Raw genomic sequence first — 22,989 nt, forward strand, 5'->3', positions numbered from 1 at the left:
ATTTACAAAGTCATGGCCAGGGAAGTCCAAGTTCTCCCAGATTTGCTGACCTCTACACCCTCGAAGCCTTCCTCAACCAACCTTGTGCTCCAGGTTAGGGGAAACACCCCATGGGTATATCACCTGCAGTCCCGATGTCCCCAGCTCCCTCCCCTGCCCAATGTTCGCGGTTCAGGGTCACGTAGCCTGATGGTTAAGTGCTTAAGTGCGGGAGCCCTGAGGTTGACTCTTAGCCTTGCCACGTACTAGCTGTGCGACCTTGTACAAGTTTCTTCACCTTTGGTGCCTGTTTCCTCACCTGCGAACTGGGGGAAATAGCTGTGTCCTCTTTGAGGGCAGATAGAAGGATGGAATGAGTTAACATGCCCAGAACTCTTAGCTCAGCCCCGGTACCTCAGGGGGACGGCCATGACAGTTGCAATATCTGATTCAAAGTCAGCTTAAAGTTTCCTTCCTCCCCCTGATGCCCTGAGCATCCCCAGGTTTGATTGCCCTCCTTGGTGCCCCGAGGGGCCCTCCACGAACGGGCTCCCCTGGCAGAAGGACCTTGTCTGTTGGCAAGTAATTCTACCCCAAACCCAGAAGACTCTTGAGCCAGGTGGCGGTGGGCTTTGTCTCTGAAGAGCGCCATTTCCAAGCCTGTTACCCAATAGGCACTTCGTGGAAGGCTATGGAATTCCCTCCCCACCACCCGATGAGAATGCCCCGCCCCACCCTTACCTGCTCCAGCCAGGTGCCTGGAGCCGGCGCTCCGCCATGCCTGCCGAGGCCAGCAGAGGGCAGTAGCACCCTGCCCTCCGCCATTGGGCAAAGGGGTGGGCGGGAAGGGGCTGGGCTGCCCGGCCAGCCCGCCAGGATGTGTTGGGTTGGGCACGATTGCATTGTGGGGAGGGAGGCCAGGACTCCGCAGGGACGCACTCCTGGCACCACCAGCTGCTGCTCAACCCCTGCCGTTGGCCCACCCAGGTAGGCAGGAACCAGGGCTGACGAGGGCGGAGGGTGCAGGGGCCCCGGGATGAGGGGGGCGCCATCTCCGTGTGTGCTGGGACCTGGAAGGAGCCACGGGTCTGCAGGGCCAACCAGCCCTGATGGAGCAAAAGCCCTCAGGCGCCATCTCTAGCCCTTCGATGCTACCTCCTGATGCGTGAAGGCAAAGTGCCCCCCAGAGGTGGCCCTGGAAATGGGAGGTAGGACCCAGGACTTCTAACCCCCAAATAAGAAATCTGGCACCACCAAGGGCAGGGCGCAGGGTAGGGAGGTGGCCTCCCTAGTTCCCCACCCCCACAGCCACCCAACCGGCCCAGCCAGGTGGCAGCGAACCCTGCTTCTGCCACCTTGCCCTGAAGCCTGCTGCTGTGGCACACCACGGAGGAGGCAGGGACCCCAGCTTGAGCATACCTGCCCCAGAGCCATGAGCCAAAGCCCCAACTCTGCTAGCTCGGTGTGCAGAGTGCGCCCTGGAAGGGCAGCAAAGGAGTCAGCTGCCGGCCGCCACTCCCTTCCCCACCGCGTGCGGGAAGGGGGGCGGTGTAGGCCCATCCCGAGATGGTATTCCCTGGGGGAGGGAGAGGGGAACCGGCAGAGACGAGTTGCCGTGCCTGAAGCGACGGGCTGGGGGCCATGTCACAACCCCCTCCGTGCATCCTCTGCTGGCACTCTCCGCTACCACCATGACGTACCTGGCACAACTTTGCCAGTCCCCGGAGGTGGGGCTGGATGGGCACAGCCTGATCGCTTGCTCTCCGGCCAGTCTTATTCTGGGCCAGAGGGGTGGGGGTTGTGGGGAGAAGGTCTCCTGGACGGGTTGCCTTTGTCAGCGTCTCCCCTGCCCCCAGCCTGGACAAAGGCAGGCATTGAGGGCCAGGACTGGCACTTCAGCCAGGCACCAAGGCTACTGAGGCTGAGGCTGGCATTGCAGGGACTCGGCACTCTGACCCTCCTGTGGGGGCTCCCTGGCCTCCCCTGTGCCATTCACAAGGACCCGGGGGGACACAAGGAGGAACTCACTGGCTGGCACCAGAAGGATGGAGCTGGCTTTGTGGGTCTCATTTATCTGGCTGGAGGAAACCCTGTCCCTTTGTCCCTAGATCCCAGGGGGTGTCTCTGAGGGTGGGGAGTGGCAGGGAGCCCCCTGGCCAGAAAAGCCAGGGTGGGGGGAGAGCACCATATAGTGGGTCCCTGGCCTCTGGACAGAGGGAACATTGTTGAGGTGGAGGCAGGGCTGCCTTGGCCCGGCCACTATGGACAAAGCTGCCAGCTGTGGCGGAGCCCGGCCGCCGGGCCCTTGGCCCCCCTGGCCTTCCTCCTCCCTTGGGGCCAGTGTGAACGGGCCGAGCCTCAACTGTCTCCCTGTCGCTCAGGGCGATGTCCCCCCCCCAGCCATCTCGTGCCCGTCACCAGTGCCCTAGGGCAGCTGAAGTGAGACGTGCCTCCCTCTGCTGCTCCTCTTCTCAACAGTAAGTGCCTGGGTCCCGAGTGCCCGCAGATGTCCCTGGGAGGGGCAGGGCAGGTAAAATAGCACAGCGGGGCCTGGGCGTGGGGCTCCAATGTGCTGCGCCTCCTGGCCACAGTCCCTCTACCCCGTCACCCACATGACACAGACACCGCCACCGATATCCCGGGTCTAGAGGAAATGGCCCTGTTCCTGAGCCAGGCTTGACCTTCCTGTCTGTGTCACCGAGATAAGGGGCTCTGCCCCCACCATCATGCCTGGGGGCCAGGGTGTGCCTTTCTGCCGAAAGACTTAGGGGCGCTGCGGGCGCTGCGTGACCCGGGACAGTGCCTGCACGCCCAGCTGTGCAGGATCCTAGCTCAACTCGGGACCCAGCTTCTGTCCCTGTCTCTGTGGCTCTCAGCTTGGGGTCAAGAGTAGGGAGAAGCAAGAGTCCACCAAGGCCCGGGGGCTCTGGTGGCATGTCCCTCCTTTGGTCACCTAGGCAGGCAGCTGGGGCCCAAGGCCGTTGGGCAGGGGCTGCTGCTAATGCCCCCCAGCTGGGAGGTGGGGCTCAACCTCAGGCCCCCACCAGGCCCATGGGAGCTACGCCTAGTCTGAGCTCCAAATGGCTCCAAATGGGTGGGGAGTGGCACCCATGCCTCCTCTGGGTAGGACTCCGTCCCAGCCGTGCCCGGCCAGCCTGCCTGCCCTCTCCTCAGGCAGGCTATCTTCCTGGCTGTCTTTCCCTCGCTCCCCACTTTTCTCTCGCACCCTCTCTATATCTACACTCTCTGGTTGCTGGGGCCCATGGGGCAGGGGACAGGCCCCCTGAACCCTGTATTGTGACTTGGTGCGTCCCCGCCCCAGGTACCACTCCGGCTGCCTCCCAGCTCTCCCCAAATCCCTGCTCTGACCACCCCCAGCCCAGTCTGAGGCCGTCTCAGCCCTGCCTCGCCCCCCTTGCCACGTTTGGGGCGTCTCAGCCTGCAGTCCTCCGGCTGCCTCAGTCTCCCCCTCTCCAGCACTCCCGCTCCCCGCTGGCGAGGGTGCCTCTTTGCAACTGTCCCTGGCTGCCCGGAGCAAGTTTTCTCTCCCTGATGGGGCCCCCCTGCCCCTGCTGTCCCTCGCCGCCCTTGCCCCCCGTGCCACCTCTGTTGTCCGGGTGGCGGGCACGGGATCTCCCCACAACATGGCTTCCACCAGCCTTCCTCCTCCCAGGTCTTCGCCTGTCCCTGGCCTCCCGCCCCCTTTCCGCCTTACCTGGGCGCCCCCCACTCCTCCACGTCCCCTCTTCTCTCTCTCCCCATCGCCATCACCTGTGCCGGGCCTTCCGCTGCTCCCCACAGTCTCTCCTCTCTGTCACCGCACACTCGGTCCCTTCTTTCTGCCTCCCAGTGTCTGCCTCTCCATCCTTCTCTCTCTTCCTTTTTAATCTGTGTCCCCTCTCAGGCTCGTGTCCCTCTGGCACTCGCTCTCTCTCCACCTCCTCCATTCCCCTCGCTGTCCTGACTCGCGCTGGCCAGGGGTGGGGAGGGGGCGCTCTTTCCCGCCGGGCTTCAGGTGCTCTGCTCTTCCCCAGGCCCCCGCGATGGCTCCTGGGCCTCCTTTCGGCCCCCGCCTCCTGCTCGTGCTGTTGCTGCTGTGGCCACTGCTGCCCTTGACTCAGGCCCATCGCTTCTCCGCTCTCAACACCACCTTCAACCACTTGGCCATGGCGCCCACCCGGGGCACGCTCTATGTAGGTGCGGTGAACCGCCTCTTCCAGCTCAGCCCTGACCTGCGGCTCGAGGCTATGGCCGTCACCGGCCCTGTCTTCGACAGTCCAGACTGTGTGCCTTTCCGTGACCCGGCTGAGTGCCCGCAGGCCAAGCTCACCGACAATGCCAACCAACTGCTGCTGGTGAGCAGCCGGGCCCAGGAGCTGGTGGCCTGCGGGCAGGTGCGGCAGGGTGTGTGTGAGAAACGGCGGCTTGAGGACGTGGCCCAGCTGCTGTACCAGGCCGAGGACCCGGGCGATGGGCAGTTTGTGGCCGCCAATGCCCCAGGAGTGGCCACAGTGGGCCTGGTGGTGCCCGGGCCAGGCCGGGACCTCCTGCTGGTGGCCAGAGGCCTGGCGGGCAAGCTCTCAGGAGGGGTGCCACCCCTGACCGTGCGCCAGCTGGCTGGGCCTCAGCCCTTCTCCAGCGAGGGCCTAGGCCGCCTTGTGGTGGGAGACTTCTCCGACTACAACAACAGCTACGTGGCAGCCTTCGCTGGTGCCCGCTTTGCCTACTTCGTTTTCCGCCGCCGTGGGGCGCGGGCACAGGCTGAGTACCGCTCCTACGTCGCCCGAGTCTGCCTAGGGGACACCAACCTTTACTCCTACGTGGAGGTGCCCCTCTCCTGCCGGGGCCAGGGCCTCATCCAGGCTGCCTTCCTCGCCCCGGGCACATTGCTGGGGGCATTTGCCACGGGCCTGAGGGGGGCACAGGCAGCCCTGTGCGCCTTTCCCCTGGCCGAGCTGGACGGGAGCATGGAGCAAGCCCGGCGCCTTTGCTACACGGCAGGCGGCCGGGGCCCCACCGGCATGGAGGAAGCCACTGTGGAGTATGGCGTCACTTCACGCTGTGTCACCTTGCCCCCTGTGAGTGGTCGGGCCCAGGCCCCACACCTGTCCTCTCACTTCGGGCTTTACACACTGTCTTCTGGTGGCAGCTCCTCCCTTCTCTCGCTGAGTCATCCGCCCTTATCTCTCGTGGTCCTGCAGCATCTCTCAGCCTGGGGCGGGGACTGCCACATGTAGTCCTGGGCCTCGGGCAGTTAGATGCTCTCTTGTGACAACTGCCGATGACCTCTTGATTAGAGGATGTCAAGAAGGGGCTGGCTCGCTCTCCAGCTCTCCTACCTGCTCTGTCTTTCTCTGTTTCTGCGGTGTGAGCTTGTCCTGCCAAGGGGCTCCCTGGCCCTGCCCTCCAACCTGCCTCTCTCTCTTCTCACTGACTGCCTGGCATCCTCCTCCGATTAGCTCTGGGACCGGGGAAGTTCCCTCCCATCTCTTCGGGGAACTGATTCTTCCCTCTCTGCCTGTCCAGGACTCCCCTGACTCGTACCCCTGTGGCGATGAGCACACCCCCAGCCCCATTGCTGGCCGCCAGCCCCTGGAGGCCGGGCCTCTGCTGCAGCTCATGCAGCCCATCAGCGCCGTCGCAGCCCTCCAGGTGGACGGGCACATGGTAGCCTTCCTGGGGGACACCCAAGGCCAGCTGCATAAGGTGAGGGCCCAACAGAGCAGGGGGCTGCCCTAGTGCCAGCCTCCCGGCCCTGCGGTCTTGACACTGCCGGGCTGGGCCCCGCAGCGGCTTGGGGAAACCCCAGGTACCTTTCGCCTCTCTGCTTGTGTCCTGGCTGGCTGGGTGCCAGAGGCGTGACTTAGGATGACAGACAGCTCAGGAGCTTTCTCCAGTCAATAGCGGGATCTGACAGCCATGGAGGCGGGGTGGGCAGTGCCTGGTCCTCGGAGCCAGCCTAGCCCCAGAAGTCTCGCCAAGGCAAACTCTTGTCTCCTCATGACTTTGTCACCCCACAGCTGCCTTCTCTCCCCTGGCACCTGAGGGCCTTGCCCAGGGTGGCCCTGCCACCCCAGCTGGGTGATGCTGAATGGAGGAGGCAACCTGGACAGGCTGGACGCCTGCGGGCCTGTCATACCCTCTACTGCCTGGGACCCTCAGCCCGGAAGACGGCGTGTGCTCCATGAACAGTCGGCCAAGGCCGGCGGGCTGGCCCAGCCCTGTCCTTGCTGTCCCCCCAGGTCTTTCTCAACGGCTCCCAAAGCCAGGTGTACCATTCCCAGCAAGTGGGGCCTCCGGGCTCAGCCATCAGCCCAGACCTGCTTGCGGACAGCAGCGGTAGCCACCTCTACGTCCTGACTGCCCAGCAGGTGAGAGTTGTTCCGGGGGCTGGGCACATGAGGCCCAAGTCCGTGAACTCACCACCTCTGTTGCCACTGCCCATCCAGGTGGACCGGGTACCCGTGGCTGCCTGCCCTCAGTTCCCTGACTGCACCAGCTGCCTCCAGGCCCAGGACCCGCTGTGTGGCTGGTGCGTCCTCCAAGGCAGGTGAGTTCGGGGCCCACACCCAGGCTTGAGCCAGCAGGTAGTGCATGCCAGGAGGCCATAGCTGGAAGCAGCCCCAGGCATGCCAATGGGACACTTTGGCTCCCTGGGGCGGAGCCGCAGGGCCACCGCCGAGTTCCCCCATCTGGCCCATCCCGCCGAACTGAGAAATTGGTCGGCACCCCAGTCCCATCACTGCCCAACCTGTTTACTTCTCATTCTCCGCAGCCCCACCCAAGGCCAGGCCTCTGTCACCTCTCCCAGATGTCCTCTTCAGCCTGCGCTCCGCGACATAGCCCCAGGAATCCCTGTGGCACCCCTAAGTCAGATCCATGTGCCTCCCCTCCACAGCACGGGACCCTCTTGCTCACTGTCAAGGCCAAAGCCTTTCCTCTGTGAGCACAGTCCCTGTCATTCTCCCTGCTCACTGCACTCCGCTGGGCCATCCTCCCGACCCCTTTGCCACCAGTCACCCAGGGATCCTGAGACCCACACGGTGACCGAATGGACCCCTCCCCGCAGGTGTACCCGCAAGGGCCAATGCGGGCGGGCGGCCCAGCCCAACCAGTGGCTGTGGAGCTACGAGGAGGACGGCCACTGTCTGCATGTTCAGAGCTTGCTTCCGGCCCACTACCCCCGCCAGAAGCAGGGCCAGGTGAGGCTCCTGCCACTGCCTACCCCCAGGCCGCCCCCCGCCCTCTTCTCCCACTGTTTCTGCTGCCACCCGCTCTGCTCTGGCTCCATCTCCCTTGGCAAGTTAGCCCCCCAAGAAGCCCCTGCCTGCTCTGATTTCCTCGAATGTGCCCAGGTCACCTTGTCTGTCCCCCGGCTGCCCACCCTGGCTGCGGATGAATATTTCCATTGTGCCTTTGGAGACTACAACAGCTTGGCTTATGTGGAAGGGCCCAACGTGACCTGCGTCACCCCTCCTCAAGAAGAGCTGCCACCTAACCCTTCAGGCACAGGTGAGGGGCCTCTGGGGCGGGTGGCTGGGCCAGGAGCTAGAGGGACAGGAGCCACATGACCTGCCCCGCCACCACCATCTCCCCTCTCAGATCACGTCACCTTGTCCCTGGTCCTGATGTTCGAGGATGTGGCTGTAGCTGCCACCAACTTTTCCTTCTACAACTGCAGTGCCATCCAGGTTTTGGAGGTGGCTTCTCCGTGAGTTCTGGGCCTGGCTGGGGGGTAGGGGTGGCAACCCCAGGTGGTACCCAGCCTGAGCATCCCACTGCCCCTCCAGGTGCCGTGCTTGTGTGGGCAGCCTCTGGCGATGCCACTGGTGCCCCCAGAGCAGCCTCTGTGTGTACGGGGAGCACTGCCCAGAGGGCGAGATGACCATCTACAGCACCCAGGAGGTGGGTGAGCCTGGCCTGCTGGGCTCCCTTCACTACTCAGCCCCCATGGCCACAGGTCCTCACCCAGTGGCCAGCCTGGCATCTTCATTGTCACTGCAGACCCACCCCGCCCTACACCTCGCTAAGGCCCTTGACTTCTAGGGCTAACAGATCTCCTTTCCTCAGGCGGACTTCCAAGTGCGTGGCCCAGGGGCGTGTCCTCAGGTTGAAAGCCTGGCAGGACCACTCCTGGTGCCCGTGGGCTGGGAGAGCCGTTTGGCCCTGCGCGTGCGCAACCTTCAACATTTCCGAGTGAGCGACCTGGTGGGAGGGGAGATGGGGATGGGGGGTCGGCGGGGATTGGCCGACAGTGTCCAAGGTTCTGACAGTGCCCATCCCCAGGGCCTGCCTGCCTCCTACCACTGTTGGCTGGAGCTGCCCGGAGACCTACAGGAGCTGCCAGCGTCCCTGGAAGAGATGACCGAGGACACGGGCCTCATCTACTGCCAGGCCCAGCAGGTGAGGGGCCACCACATGACCTCGCCTACCGCTGGATGCCTTCTGCAGCCCTCAGATACCCCCGACCTCCTTGCCTCCGATGTTGTCCCAGGCCCTCAGGGGCTCACCCTCTTCATCTCATCGTCACGAGGCCCGCTCTATGCAGCAGGAACACTTTGCACACAGCCTCTGCCCCGGACTCACAGTCTGGTGGGAGATGTGGGCACTGAACAATGGCACCCATTCTTGGAGGAGTGTCCTGGAGGAGGAAGGGGTCAGGGCTTTCTCGAGTTGGGCCAGGCCTGACCCCCACCCTCCACCTACAGTTCCACCCTTCCATGGCCCAGCTAGAGCTCCCAGTGCCCATCTACGTCACCCGGGGCAAGGAACAGAGACTGGACAATGCCCGTACTCTTCATGGTGAGTTTGGGGGCGGCAGGGCAGACGGGGCAGGGCATGCAGCAGAAGGGCAGTGCCTCAGTGCACTGCGTAACCTTCCCTAGTGACCCTGTACGACTGTGCCGTGGGCCACTCCGACTGCAGCCACTGCCAGGCGGCCAATGGGAGCCTGGGCTGCCTGTGGTGTAGCGACGGCCAGCCCGCCTGTCGTTATGGGCCACTGTGTCCACCTGGGGCCGTGGAACTGCTGTGTCCCATGCCCAGCATTGACACGGTGAGCTCCCCCCGCCCCGCATGGTTGCCTCTGTCCCCCACCCCTCCCCAACAGCCCAGTCTCCCATCTCCTCCCCCACCTCCACCCCCATTTGCCCTGCCCTGCCCCCCACTGTTCAAGCCTCACCTGGGTCAGACCAGCCCTACTTCAGGCTGGCCAGCTAGCTGGACAGTCCTCACTGCAGAGTAGGTGTGGCTTTGGGGATCCCATGCCATCCTTCCCTGCTGCAGATTGAGCCCCTAACCGGCCCCCCTGAGGGTGGCTTGGCCCTCACCATCCTGGGCTCCAACCTGGGCCGGGACTTTGCCGATGTGCAGGACGCCGTGAGTGTGGCTGGCCAGCCCTGCAGCCCTGACCACTCTCTCTACCGCACCTCTGCCCGGTGAGCCCCCCGGAGACAGAAGGGAGGCTTGCAGCCAAGAAATATGGGCCTGGGTCAGATGCACCAAAGAAATATGAGCCAAGGGAGGGAAGGGGGTGCTGGCAGTAAGAGGGGTGGAGGGGACAGACCCCAGGCAGTGGCTGGTGGGCAGCCCACAGGGCCTCCGAGCAGCTACCCAGCCTCTGCTCCCCAGGATTGTATGTGTGACATCTCCTGCCCCCAATGGCACCACTGGGCCAATCCAAGTGGCCATTAAGAGTCGGCCACCAGGCGTTTCAACCCAGCACTTCACCTACCAGGTCAGTGCCCATCCTGGGTGGTCCCCATGCCGGGGACAGTTGGAGGGAGGGGCAGAAAGGTTCAGACACCTAGATGAGGATTTCAAACTTGGCCTAAGGGTAGCAGGAAGCGTTGCTTCATGTCCAGTACAGAAGCCCCGTGATCCGAGTGGAGGGTGGGCAGCGGGCAATGGTGGCACAGAGAGGACACTGCCCAGGAGGGAGGTGGGCAGCAGAAGTACCAAGTATAGAAGGCAAGCGGGCCCGTCTGGGGCTGAGAGCTGCTGGGACTTGCTGCAGGCCTGGGGATGCAGGAAAGCTGGGTTCCCTTCAGGCACTAGCCTGAGCTCGCAGTGCCTGCTGGGACCAATTTGGGGGCCGAGAAGCCCAGAGCAGGAGCAGTGGGGGGCAGGGGCAGGTTAGCATCGGGTTAGCATCTGCTCGGCACATGCGGCACCCCAAGGAGGCAATTGGATCTCAGGGTTTAGCACTCAGGGGCCTAAACCTGAGAGGTGCAAGCCATGGCAGAGGATGAGGCCCTCCCGGGGGGCAGAGACACTGAGGAGAGAAGAGCTCCCCTGGCAAGGCAGCCGAGGGGAGCGCCATCAGGCTGTGCAAGCTGGGGATAGGGCTTTCAGGAGGTGGGTGTGGTCAGCTATGGCCCGGGAAACAAAGTTGAGAAGTTGGTGAGCACCTTGCAGCCGAGGGGCCTTAGGAACTAGAGCCAAGTCAAGGAAGTGCCAGGTTGAGCTGCCATGCCTGCTGCAGCCTGCCCTGTCCCCCAGGACCCTGTTCTGCTGAGCCTGAGTCCCCGTTGGGGCCCCCGGGCGGGGGGCACCCAGCTCACCATCCACGGGCAGCACCTCCAGACAGGAGGCAACATACGCGCGTTCGTGGGCAGCCAGCCCTGTCTTATGTGAGTATCTCTTTCCTCCTGGCCCCGGCTTGGCTGCTCTCAGGTGGGGACACTTCCTGTGGGCTCACTGTCCGCTTATGTACAACAGAGGTGGCGGATTCGGAGCTCCCTACGGCTCCCATGAAATACCAAGAAAAATGGCCATTGTGGCCACTCTCGGTGGGCTCTGTCCTCGAGGGAGGCAAAGCAGGGATCTTGTGGGTTGGCCAGCCTGAGGCCAGAGTCTAAGGTGCCAGACCCCTCTCCCCTGCAGCCAGGAGCCAGTGTGTCCTGAGGCCATTGTGTGCCACACCATGCCCCAGGCCAGCCCAGGAGAAGCTATGGTTCGCGTGGTCTTTGGCCATGCCCAGCGCACACTGTGGGCCATCCCTTTCCGCTACACCGCCAACCCCCAGCTCCTGGCAGCGGAACCCAGCGTCAGCTTCCGCGGGTGAGGACCTGGTTTGCCGGGGCAATTGTGCGTCCTGCTGGGGAGGCAGGGAAGTAGGGCTGAGCGGGGCTGCCCGCTGCCCCCATCCCTGTTGACTATTATCCTGGCACAGGGGCGGGCGGCTGATCCGAGTCAGGGGCAAGGACCTGGACGTGGTGCAGCGCCCTCTGCTGTCCGTGTGGCTAGAAGCCACCGCAGAGGAGCAGGCTGCAGGGACCGAACCCCAGGACCTGAGGAGCAGCTGCGGGGCCCCTGCTTCAGCCCCTCAGGCTTGTGTCCAGCTTGAGGGGGGCTTGCTGCAGGTGAGCCTCCACCAGCAGGCAGCGAGGCTGCCCTGGGGCCATGCCCAGTGAGGGGGGCAGGGTGGGCCGCCATGCTCCTGTGCATGAGCCCGGGTACCCCAGCTCACCCCACCTCACCCGGGCCCTGGATGCCTTGCAGTGCTCCACCGTCTGCTCCATCAACTCTTCCAATCTCCTCCTGTGCCTGAGCCCTGCCGTGCCAGACGGGGCACACCCCCGGCGGGTCTTCTTCACTCTAGACAATGTGCACGTGGACTTTGCCAGCGCCAGCGGGGGCCAGGATTTCCTGTACCACCCCAACCCCCGGCTGGCCCCCCTCAGCCAAGAGGGGCCCGCCCTCCTGAAGTCTGGCAACGTCCTGGACGTAGAGGTGAGGGCTTCGGCTGGCCATCTCTGTGGAGGGGCTGCAGGCGCAGCCTGGGCGGCCTGGCTCAGGCCCCTGTTCTGTCTCCCAGGGCGAGGGCCTCAACCTGGGCATCAGCAAGGAGGAAGTGCGCGTGCACATCGGTGACAGCGAGTGCCTGGTGAAGACGCTCACACTCACCCACCTGTACTGTGAGCCGCCCCCACGGGCCCCACAGCCTGCCAATGGCTCCAGCACCCTGCCGCAGTTTGTGGTGAGGTTGGGGCCCTGGTGCAGGGGCGGGTGGTGGGCAGAGCAATGAAGGCAGGTGCTCAGGAGCCCCGCCCACCCCCCAGGTGCAGATGGGCAACCTGCGGCTGGCCCTGGGCCCTGTCCAGTACGAGGCTGAGTCTGAGCCGTCTGCCTTCCCCGTGGAGGCCCAGGTGGGCCTGGGCATGGGCGCTGCTGTGCTGACCGCCGCCATTCTCCTCCTCACCCTCATGTACAGGTGAGGAGCCCTCCCCGCCATGCATACTCCTGGGAAAACTTCCTACACTTTTAGAAAGGGTTCCCCACGGCAGGCCTCTAGGCAGGTGGCCATCCTGGCTTGGTGTCCTCAGCCCGGGCAGGGCTGGGCCTATGTGTGATATTTGGCACCTGGATTACAGGCACAAGAGCAAACAGGCCCTGCGGGATTACCAGAAGGTTCTGGTGCAGCTGGAGAACCTGGAGATTGGCGTGGGCGACCAGTGCCGCAAAGAGTTCACAGGTAGAGAGGGGGTGGGTAGTAGGGAGGGGGCAGACGGCCCACCTAGGCCTGGGCCCACACCTTGGTGGCTCCTGGCCTGCAGACCTGATGACCGAGATGACTGACCTCAGCAGTGACCTGGAGGGCAGCGGGATCCCCTTCCTGGACTACCGCACATACGCCGAGCGAGTCTTCTTCCCTGGGCACGGTTGCTGCCCGCTGCAGCCCGTGTTGGGAGGGCCCGGGGAAGAGGGCCACCGTGCCCCTGTGCGCCAGGGCCTCACGCAGCTCTCCAATCTGCTCAACTGCAAGCTTTTTCTCCTCACAGTGAGGACCACACAGGCGGGCGGGGGGTTATGGAGGGGGGCAAGGAGGTGGGGCTGGGCATGGGCTGGGCTGGGTGGTAGGTACAGGCACAAAGGTGGGAGGATGCACGGGGCGTGGAACTTCCCAGAGTGAGCATCGGCCCCCCCACCCCCACCCAGCTCATCCACACGCTGGAGGAGCAGCCCACCTTCTCCCAGCGGGACCGCTGCCACGTGGCTTCGCTGTTGTCCCTGGCATTGCATGGCAAGCTCGAGTACCTGACCGACATCATGAAGACGCTGCTTGGTGACCTGGCTGCCTATTATGTGCACAAGAACCCCAAGCTCATGCTGCGCAGGTTGGCTTTGGCCTGACCTCGGTCGTGCCAGCAGGGGTGGTAGCTCCCCCCTACCCCGCCCTGTTCTGGGGTGGGCGGGATCGGGAACCCCCAGGAGGTGGGCTACAACAGCAGCCACTGGCAGAGAAGTAGATGGGCATCCTCACCAGGGACCTGAGCTCAAAGGGCTGACAGGCAGAAAAGCTCTTCACTGCCTCTGCTGCCCGCCTCAGGCCAGGGACACGGTGGCCCTGCAGCTCCCATTTCTGACCTGGGGCCTCCTCCCTACAGGACAGAGACCATGGTGGAGAAGCTGCTCACCAACTGGCTGTCCATCTGTCTTTACGCCTTCCTGAGGGTGAGGGGTGCCCTGGATGGCACTTTCTCTCCTTGCTCCATCGAGGGGCTGCTGCCTGTGGCCTCACTGACGTGTGCCCAGATTCCCCCAGGGACCTCAGGGCATGAGGGCATAGCAAGGGGGGGTGTGTGCAAAGGGAAGGGTTTTGCCTCTTTTTCTCGGGCTGGTTGTGAGGCAGAGACCAGCCGTCATTGTCCACCCTTGCTCTGTGCAGCTGCCTGCCCCTCCCCGCCCCCGTCATGCCCTCTGAGCCTTACACAGGCCACTAGTCCCCTGGCCAATGCTGGCTCATCCTAATGGTTGCAGGAGGCGGCCGGTGAGCCGCTGTACATGCTCCTCCGGGCCATCCAGTACCAGGTGGATAAGGGCCCTGTGGACGCCGTGACAGGCAAGGCAAAACGGACCCTGAACGACAGTCGCCTGCTGCGGGAGGACGTGGAGTTCCGGCCCCTGACACTGATGGTGCTGGTGGGCCCCGGGGCTGGCGGGGCTACATGGAATGGCGAAGTACAGCGCGTGCCCGCCCGGGTGCTCGACACAGACACCATCACCCAGGTCAAGGAGAAGGTGTTGGACCAAGTCTACAAGGGTACCCCCTTCTCCCAGAGGCCCGCCGCGCATGCCTTAGACCTCGGTGAGACATCCCGCCTGCCCTGATCGCGTGGGTCCAGTCCATATAGAGGCTCAGCTCTGCCTTGCTCTGAATGGCAGACTTGGGGAAGGGCTGCAGCCTGATTGGCTTTCCTGGGTCCCTCCAGAGTGGCGCGCAGGCCTGGCTGGCCACCTAACCCTGTCGGATGAGGACCTGACATCAGTGACCCAGAACCACTGGAAGAGACTCAACACTTTGCAGCATTACAAGGTGCGGGGTGGGCATGGGCTGGGGGACAGGCCCTCACCTTGGGATCAGCAAAGGAAGGGGCCCAGCCTCTGTTCCCCTCTTGTCAGGTCCCAGATGGGGCCACAGTGGCGCTCGTCCCCCAGCTGCACAACGGAGACACTATTTCCCAGAGCTGCCCTTCCGGAGAGAGTGAGTCCAGCAACCCAGACGTGCCCACCTGCTCCCAGGAGCCTGAGGCAGGCAGGCAGGAGTCCTGGTCCTGCCATCACTTGGGTCTCCCCATACCTTGCCAGCAGGCCAGCCAAAGCTCCAGGCTGAGCCGAGGGCCTAGGGCACATGAGAGCAATGGCGCGTCCTGGTCAGGTTGCTCCAGGGCCACGGGGTGTTGGGCCGAGCAAGCCCCTGGGCTGCCACCCCCGTATCCACATCGCTACCCTCTGCTTTCCTTGGCTCCTCCCACCTTGTCCCGCCCTGACAAGCAGGGTGGGGTGGGTGTCAGGGGCATAGGACTGAGGTCGGCCCATGTGTCCTCAGACATCCCCATGCTGGAGGATGGTGAGGAGGGCGGAGTCCGCCTCTGGCACTTGGTGAAAGGCACCGAGGAGCCAGAAGGGGCCAAGGCACGGCGCAGCAGCCTTCGAGAGCGGGAACGCGAGCGGGCACGGGCCAAGGCCATTCCAGAAATCTACCTCACCCGCCTACTCTCCATGAAGGTCGGTGCAGCTGGGGAGCCAGGTCCCAGGGGAGCCAGCAACGGGGAGGCTCCCTGAGGGGTCCCTGACTAAGCTAGGGAGAAGCCGTGGTCCTGAGAGGCTGAGGGGCAGCCCTGGCCACTGATGGAGCCCCGCCCCCCACTTTCCAGGGCACACTGCAGAAGTTTGTGGATGACACCTTCCAGGCCATCCTCAGTGTGAACCGACCTGTGCCCATCGCTGTCAAGTACCTGTTTGACTTCCTGGACGAGCTGGCCGAGAAGCATGGCATCGAGGACCCAGAGACTTTGCACATCTGGAAGACTAACAGGTACATTGCCTGCTGCCCCTCACCATCTGCAGACAGGACATGGAGTTCCAGAGGGACAAGTTCACTGCCTGGATCGGAGCAGCAGCGTCTGATCAGGAACATAGGCTGGGAGGCATCGGCCGGATTTCCGGCCACCCCCAGCATAGACCCTCATGGCTGCTCCCCGTGGAACTCAGGGCTGGGGCCCAGGCTGACAGTGTGTGCTAGACTAGCCATGCCTCACACCCGTGGCCGGCCTGTGTCCCCAGCCTGCTGTTGCGGTTCTGGGTGAACGCCCTGAAGAACCCACAGCTCATCTTTGACGTGCGCGTGTCAGACAACGTGGATGCCGTCCTCGCCGTCATCGCCCAGACCTTCATCGACTCCTGCACCATCTCAGAGCATAAAGTGGGCCGGGTGAGAGTGGAGCTGGCTGTGGTGGCAGCCAGGTGGCTGAAAGAAAAGGCTTGTGGGGAAGCCACAGGGGCTGGGCACAGAGCCCTGGGTGGGGCTGGGGGGGATGGCGAATAATGAGTCCCAGAGGGAGGGGGCACTGGTGGCGCAGGCAGGGTGACAGGACCATAGCTTCTCCACCTGCCTACTCACGCCCGCCCCCACCCGGAGCAGGACTCCCCAGTGAACAAACTTCTCTACGCCCGGGAGATCCCTCGCTACAAGCAGCTGGTAGAGAGGTAGGTGTCAGGGTAGCAGGCACGGCTGGGGGGGAGGAGGCTGCGCGCCCCTCACCGTACCCGCTCTTCCAGATACTACTCCGACATTCGCCAAAGCTCTCCGGCCAGCTACCAGGAGATGAACTCAGCTCTGGCCGAGCTCTCAGGGGTGAGGCATGGCCCAGGAGCGCACCTCTCCACATTTGGGGGGCAGAGCGGAGGGGAGGGAGGTTTGGAGCTTGAGGCCCAGGCTGGGGCCTCACTCGCCCATGTGGTTCCCACAGAGCTATACCTCTGCTCCTCACTGTCTGGAAGCCCTGCACGAACTCTACAACCACATCCACAGGTATTACGACCAGGTAAGGCCAGGGCTCTCCGGGGGAAGGGGCAACCCCTGTGGGCAGAGGACTGTTCAGGCCCAGCCCAGCAGGCAGAGAGGAGGAAGGGCCCAGGTTGGGAAGGAATTTGGCATCTGTCCAGATTCCCCAGGGAGGCCCAGGGCAGCTGTCAGCCACTGCTGAGATGGAAGCAGGACCGGATAGCCCTGGGCTCAGGCAGGGCATCCTCTTCTGCCCTGACAGATCATTAGCGCCCTGGAGGAGGACCCTGTGGGCCAGAAGATGCAGCTGGCGTGCCGCCTGCAGCAAATCGCCGCCCTGGTGGAGAACAAGGTGACTGACCTGTGAGCTCTGGCCACAGCGGGCACCCGAGGCCCACCAGCTTAGAGAGCAGCAAGCAGGACCTGCCACCACAGTGCCTTAAGACCTCTGGATGGGGCCAGCAACCGAAGAGGGCCAACAGAGAGTGGGGGGTTTCTTGTCACCTCCCCCCCACCCAGCCTCTTCTCTCTCCCGGGCTTCTTTCTAATTTATAGCAATCTTCCCCTCTGCTCCCCCATTGTATTTATTTGCTTGCTGGAGAATTGCATCTCGAAATAAAATAGAAATTTTGTCTTTTTAGAAAAAGCCCAATCCCCAAACTCTGCCTTCCCCTGGAGTGTACACAGCCCTCTCCTTGGTCCCATAGCTGTGACTTCTGCTGCCTGAGGAAAAGAGGAGCCATCGGGCACCCCCAGGCCTTGCTCTGCTCCCTCCCTCCCTCCCCTCCCCCTGGCTCCTGCTAGAAAAACACCCTTGTCCTCCTGCCCCCGTCTGTGCCCACCCCACTGTCCCAAATCCTTTTCTGCCACAGGACATAGGACCAAGTGTCTTCCATCTTGGGCTAAGCACACCTGCGTCGTTCTGACTCCCCAACAGTCTCCAGCTGGACTCCTGGCTCCACTCTTGCCCCCCTATTCCCTCTGCCAGGGTAACCTTTCCAAAGAGCGGAAGTGCCCATCAGCCTCAGCCCGAACCCCATACTTGGCCACCTGGGGCCTCCCCCCTCTGCTGTCCCCCACCCCAGCCACTCTGTGGCCAGGCCAGACACGGAGGTCAACAGCCCATCCTGCTGCTGGCCTCGTCCCAACCCAGCCCTTTGCTGCCCTGGAGGCTTACCCATCAACTCCTTTTCTGAGGACCTGATTCTTTCTAGTCCCTCAGATGCAGCTCCAAGGTCACAGTCTTTGCCTGACCCGAACGTCCCTCTGTCACTAGCCAGCTAGAGCTGTGGGCTTGTTTGCTCCTCAATAGAGGAGTACCCCTGAGGGCAGGGCCTGGGTGGGTGGCTCCCTGTCCCTCCCGTGGGGGCACATGACACATGTTGGAGGAGACAATGAACAGAGCGGGGATGGCAGTCCTGGAACACAGGCGGGAGGGACACGACACAGGGTCTCAGTGGTGAAGTCCTAGTCGGGCAGGTTCCCAGGCGTCCGTTCGGTCGGTACCCCTGGCCGGAGGAGCATGTTGCCTACAGCTTGTGCCCCCGACTCTTGCTACACCAAGGCCTCCAGTGACCCGCATTCAGGAAAAGGGACACCGGGTTCCTGCCTGTCTTAGGGGTCAATAAGGCACAGAGAAAGTGGGAACCTGCTGAGAGTGGGCAGAGAATGGGGTGCCCATGGGAACGGGAGGCGTGACCCGGGAAGGCTCCCACAGGGGCTGAGTGGGCAGCCAGAGAATGTTCCGAAAATGGTGGTGACGCTCTAGGCACGCATGGTGGGGGGCTTGGCCTGGGCGACTGGGCTGCCATCTCCACGGCGGCCTCGCCTGGCTGTGCCCCTCAGCTGGCTCTGGAGTTTGAGGACTCAGCCCAGGGACCGACTGCGGTGTCCCCATGTGGGTGATCCCCTTGGTCCTGAGGTGTGATGGCGGTGCTGCTCAGCATGAAGGCTGAGTCATACCCTGTCCGTGCAGTGGCCCCCTCTGCCAGCTCTGAGGCAGCAGCAGGGGGCTTGTCATGGGGGCCAGACTCAGGAGCTCTGTCACCACGCTGTCCCCGCCCTGCTGCATACCTTGCCCGCAGCTGAGCAGCTGGGAGGCTATTTATAAAGGTGGGTGAGATCAGCGGCCGAGGCTATAAAGGCGCTGGCCAAGGCCGGGCCCCACAGGAACAGCCCTGGGGGTGCCGGAGCTGTGGGCCTTGAGGCCGGGATGAGCACCAGCGCAGGCGGTGGTGGCAGGGACAGTGTTGGCAGCAGCAGCAGGTAGGGCTTGGAGGGGGCGCCAGGGCCCCTGGCACCTCGAGTGCTCACTGCTGGCCCAACCCACCCGCAGCTCACAGGCCTCCTGCGGGCCTGAGTCCTCGGGCTCCGAACTAGCTCCCGCCACTGCGGCGCCTCGGATGCTGCAGGGGCTGCTGGGCTCTGACGACGAGGAGCAGGAGGACCCCAGGGACTACTGCAAGGGTGAGGCCTGGCCTGGGGCAGAGATGGCCAGGTGCCGCTGTAGGGGGTAGGACATTCCAGGAGGAGGAGGGTGCCAGTGCCAGTCCACTTGGGCCAAGGGGCCAGAAGGTTGACGCCCCATGGACTGTTGGCTCCTTTCCCCAGGCGGCTACTACCCCGTGAAGATCGGCGACCTGTTCAATGGACGGTACCACGTGGTGCGCAAGCTGGGCTGGGGCCACTTCTCCACTGTCTGGCTGTGCTGGGACATCCAGTGAGTGTCCCCTTTGCCCCCCAGGGCCCGGTGCCAGCTGGGATCCTGCCTCTGGGCTTGGTTGCGGCCACCACCCTGTCCCCGTGTGTCTGGCTGGGGCTGGCAGCCGATGCAAGTGTCCGTGTTGCAGGCGCAAGCGCTTCGTGGCCCTGAAAGTGGTGAAGAGCGCAGGGCATTACACAGAGACAGCTGTGGATGAGATCAAGCTCCTGAAATGTGTGAGGCGCCTCCCCTGCCGACTCCCAGCTCCCCGGGAGCTGCCTGGGGCCTGGCCATGTGGGTGCAGGCCTGCAGGGGTTCCTGGGGTGGGGCGGGGCCCCAGAAGGGCAGGCTCCAAGTGGATCTGTCCACGTGGGTGGGTCTGGTGGAGCCGGCAAAGGGGAGGCCGGTGACCTTTCTTCCGGTGGCCCGCCAGAGTGGGAGAAGGGACCGCTGCTGGGAGCAGCTGGTGAGGGGCAGGTTGGCGCCATCCATGGCCCCTTGGCTTTTGCTCCAGGTCCGAGACAGTGACCCCAGTGACCCCAAAAGAGAGACCATTGTGCAGCTCATCGATGACTTCAGGATCTCAGGGGTTAATGGAGTCCGTATCCTTCTAGGGCTGAGCAAGGCACCACGCCAGCTCGGGGGCTAGCTTGTGCCTTCCCAGCTCCTAGGGCCTCGGTTTGCTGATCTATGTGATGGGAGTTTATGCCTTCCAGTGACACTTGCCTTCGAAATACCCTCACTACTTTCTTATGGGGGGGAGTGGGTACCAGGTTGCTGGGTTACCCCCAATGGCAGGGGCCGCTGCCTGTGGCGTACCTGGGCGTACGGATGGGGCTGGCCTGAAGCCTCTGCGTCTGCTCCTCCAGTGCCCTCTCTATAGGATGACCACAGGATGTACTATCCGACTAACACTTCCGGTTGAGGGTGGGTGGGGCCTGTGTCCCAGCTGTGTGCCTGCCGGCCGCCCTTCACTCCCAGCCCCAGACGTGTGCATGGTGCTGGAGGTCCTGGGCCACCAGCTCCTCAAGTGGATCATCAAGTCCAACTACCAAGGCCTACCTGTGCCCTGCGTGAAGAGCATCGTGAGGCAGGTGAGCAGCGGCCCACACCGCACGTCAGCAGCAACGGGAGGCAACCCGGCCGGGGCTCGCGGGGCTCAGGAGTGGCTCTTCCCAGGTGCTACATGGTCTAGACTACCTCCACACCAAGTGCAAGATCATCCACACAGACATCAAGCCCGAGAACATCCTGCTGTGTGTGGGTGACACCTACATCAGGCGCCTGGCCGCCGAGGCCACAGAGTGGCAGCAGTCAGGGGCGCCACCCCCATCCCGCTCCACAGGTACAAGGGCGCGCGTGGGGCCGGGGCTGGGCCTGTAGGCCTCAGCCCTGGCCTTAGTCTCTGTTCCTTTCTCTTCCCACCCCTGCCGTGCCCCTCCTGCCCCCCCAGTCAGCACTGCCCCCCAGGAGGTCTGGGTAAGTTGCGGCACCCCTTTTCCTCTGCCTCATCTCCCCATGTCCTCTGAGCTCGCCTCCTCTGCCTCCTCGCGCTCCCCAGCACTCCTGCAGTGGCACTTCCCAAAGGCCAGGAGGCCCCACTGAGGGTAGTACATGGCGGGCCACATGCCCCAAAGTGCCCTTGGTGGCTGCTGGGCTCACCACTGCCTCAGTGGAAAGGACACGGCACCTTGGGCTGAGACAGGCCAGGGCTGCCCCCAGGGCGGGCAGGTACCCAGTTAGAGGTCATCAGCTCCTCCCCAACCTCGAGCTTAGAGTTGGGGGCAGGAGGAAAGGCAGGAGGTGGGCGAGGCGCTGACGCCGAGGGCTGGGCTGGACAGGGGTTGTGCCTCATTCCGACGCCCAGGGGAACCCCAGGGCCCAGAGGCCTTGTCCCCTGTGGGGTGTGTGGGCCACAGGTAGAGGCTCCGGCTGGTCAAGGGATGGGCCACAGGAACCCTGGGGTGACCCTGGCTCTAATGGCAGCCGGGTAAGCTGTCGAAAAACAAGAGGAAGAAGATGAGGCGCAAACGGAAACAGCAGAAGCGGCTGCTGGAGGAGCGGCTGCGGGACCTGCAGAGGCTGGAGGCCTTGGAGGCAGCTGCCCAGGCCGAGGGTGAGGGGCTGGAGGGGCGCCCTGGACTGCTGGACGCGGGCCACTGGGGCAGCGGCTCACACACTACCTCTGCCCCTTTCCCCAGACTCTAGCTCAAGACTAGAGGGGGGCAGCGGCTCTACCTCTTCTTCTGGCTGCCACCCTGGGGGGGCCATGGCTGGCCCCTCCCCAGCCTCCTCCTCCCCAGCCCCTGGGGGCGACCGCAGCCTCAGCCCCGGCTCCCAGACCTCAGGCTTCTCCGGCTCCCTTTTCTCTCCCACCTCGTGCTCCATCCTCTCAGGCTCTTCCAACCAGCGGGAGACTGGGGGCCTCCTGTCGCCCAGCAGTAAGCCGGACAGGGCCAGCGGGTGGCGGGCGGGCAGGATAGGCAGGGGCCAGGCTGGCTCAGTCTCTCCCTTCTCATCCTTTCCCAGCACCCTTTGGTGCCTCGAACCTCCTGGTGAACCCCCTAGAGCCCCAAAATGCAGACAAGATCAAGATCAAGATTGCAGACCTGGGCAATGCCTGCTGGGTGGTATGAGCGCACCTTGGAGAACTGGGTGCCCTGCCCAGGGTGGGGGCACGAACCCACCCAGGAAGCCCCACCCGGGGCCATGTGGGCACTCAGTCATTTTTGCAGTGAGGGTTTGCCCTGCAGTCCTCTTGAGCAGACCCCAAGGTCTGCCTCATGCCGCAGACCCAGGGCCGAACCTAAAGCAGCACGCCCACCCGGTCAGCAGAACCAGGCCCACAGCGAGGGGCGGGGGGCCACTGGGAAGGGGCCAGCCTCTGCCTCAGGTTCCCTGGCCAGTTCCTCTTGGGACGTCTGGGGACCCTGAGGCTCAGAGCGAGCCCCACTAGCTGCTTGGGTGCATGACCCAGAGGAAGTAGGAGACAACTGGGGGGCCGCTGGGGGCAGGCCCGCTGGGGCCCCCGCTCCTCCCCAGGGCTCCGCTTGCCTCTAGCACAAGCACTTCACTGAGGACATCCAGACGCGGCAGTACCGGGCCGTGGAGGTGCTGATCGGCGCCGAGTACGGGCCCCCAGCCGACATCTGGAGCACGGCGTGCATGGTAGGCCCGGGCTGCGCCCACCAGGGCCAGTCTGCCAGCCAGCAGCCTCACCCACTCCCCTCTCCAGGCCTTCGAGCTGGCCACCGGCGACTACCTGTTCGAGCCGCACTCTGGAGAAGACTACAGCCGTGATGAGGGTAGGACGGGCACAGCCCGGGTTCGGCCTCTGGTCCCCCCGCCCTGGCCTCCCAGGCGCCTGCCAGCCTCTGCTCTGTCCCCAGACCACATCGCACACATCGTGGAGCTCCTGGGAGACATCCCCCCGGCCTTCGCCCTCTCAGGCCGCTACTCCCGGGAGTTCTTCAACCGGAGAGGTGAGGCCGGAGGAGCAGGGACCCTGGGTTTCGAGGGCAGCATGGCCCCCGAGCCAGAGGCCTTGCTGGCGGTGCCTAACCGAGGCCTGCCGCCCGGCCCAGGGGAGCTGCGGCACATCCACAACCTCAAGCGCTGGGGCTTGTACGAGGTGCTCATGGAGAAGTACGAGTGGCCCCTGGAGCAGGCCACGCAGTTCAGTGCCTTCCTGCTGCCCATGATGGAGTACATCCCCGAAAAGCGGGCCAGCGCGGCCGACTGCCTCCAGCACCCTTGGCTCAACCCCTAAGTGCCCCACCCTCCCTGTTCCTGCCCCGCACCCCGCCTCAGTGCCTTCAAGGAAAATGGACAACTCCTGTCACCCTGCAGGGGCTGCCCTCTCCTGCCCTGAGGGTGTGAGCTCACACCTCCGGGGCAGGGTAGACATGCTGGGGCCAGGCCCCCCTTTCAGAGTTTCCTCTGTCCTCAACCCTCACGGAGCGCTCTGTGAGAAGCGTGCATGTTTCTTTTCTTAATAAAGTGTGAACTCAAACACCAGCGT

General features: G+C 63.9%; 2 protein-coding genes across 4 annotated transcripts; both read left to right on the forward strand.

The window, feature by feature from the left end:
- Nucleotides 1-848: 848 nt before the first annotated feature.
- On the forward strand, nt 849-16,881 carry PLXNB3 (plexin B3). 3 transcript variants are annotated; one of them, XM_016134117.2, is made up of 36 exons: nt 849-966; nt 2,361-2,456; nt 4,014-5,057; nt 5,506-5,685; nt 6,222-6,350; nt 6,429-6,529; nt 7,049-7,181; nt 7,335-7,491; nt 7,582-7,690; nt 7,770-7,884; nt 8,050-8,175; nt 8,266-8,382; nt 8,688-8,781; nt 8,865-9,034; nt 9,265-9,416; nt 9,610-9,715; nt 10,480-10,610; nt 10,864-11,040; nt 11,153-11,342; nt 11,482-11,712; nt 11,798-11,959; nt 12,042-12,193; nt 12,354-12,454; nt 12,537-12,760; nt 12,919-13,097; nt 13,368-13,434; nt 13,741-14,068; nt 14,193-14,296; nt 14,383-14,464; nt 14,810-14,988; nt 15,138-15,298; nt 15,547-15,694; nt 15,905-15,969; nt 16,042-16,117; nt 16,233-16,307; nt 16,530-16,881. In XM_016134117.2, exons 3-36 carry the CDS (start codon nt 4,023-4,025, stop codon nt 16,632-16,634), a joined length of 5,661 nt encoding a protein of 1,886 aa, XP_015989603.2. In that variant the 5' UTR covers nt 849-966; nt 2,361-2,456; nt 4,014-4,022; the 3' UTR covers nt 16,635-16,881. The 3 variants fall into 3 exon arrangements, with proteins under 3 accessions (XP_015989603.2, XP_036082883.1, XP_036082884.1); XM_036226990.1 differs by having other exon boundaries at nt 4,014-4,334; nt 16,530-16,880; XM_036226991.1 differs by lacking the exon at nt 4,014-5,057 and having other exon boundaries at nt 16,530-16,880.
- A 1,573-nt stretch (nt 16,882-18,454) lies between these two features.
- On the forward strand, nt 18,455-22,974 carry SRPK3 (SRSF protein kinase 3). Its single transcript, XM_016134118.2, has 15 exons — nt 18,455-18,532; nt 18,603-18,733; nt 18,878-18,986; nt 19,117-19,204; nt 19,483-19,570; nt 19,956-20,062; nt 20,148-20,313; nt 20,422-20,447; nt 20,955-21,084; nt 21,170-21,409; nt 21,498-21,598; nt 22,029-22,136; nt 22,204-22,273; nt 22,358-22,450; nt 22,553-22,974. Exons 1-15 carry the CDS (start codon nt 18,480-18,482, stop codon nt 22,735-22,737), a joined length of 1,695 nt encoding a protein of 564 aa, XP_015989604.2. The 5' UTR covers nt 18,455-18,479; the 3' UTR covers nt 22,738-22,974.
- Nucleotides 22,975-22,989: the final 15 nt, after the last annotated feature.

The sequence above is a fragment of the Rousettus aegyptiacus genome, unplaced genomic scaffold (assembly GCF_014176215.1).
Source record: "Rousettus aegyptiacus isolate mRouAeg1 unplaced genomic scaffold, mRouAeg1.p scaffold_m13_p_9, whole genome shotgun sequence".
In the NCBI taxonomy this organism is placed as follows: Eukaryota; Metazoa; Chordata; class Mammalia; order Chiroptera; family Pteropodidae; genus Rousettus; species Rousettus aegyptiacus.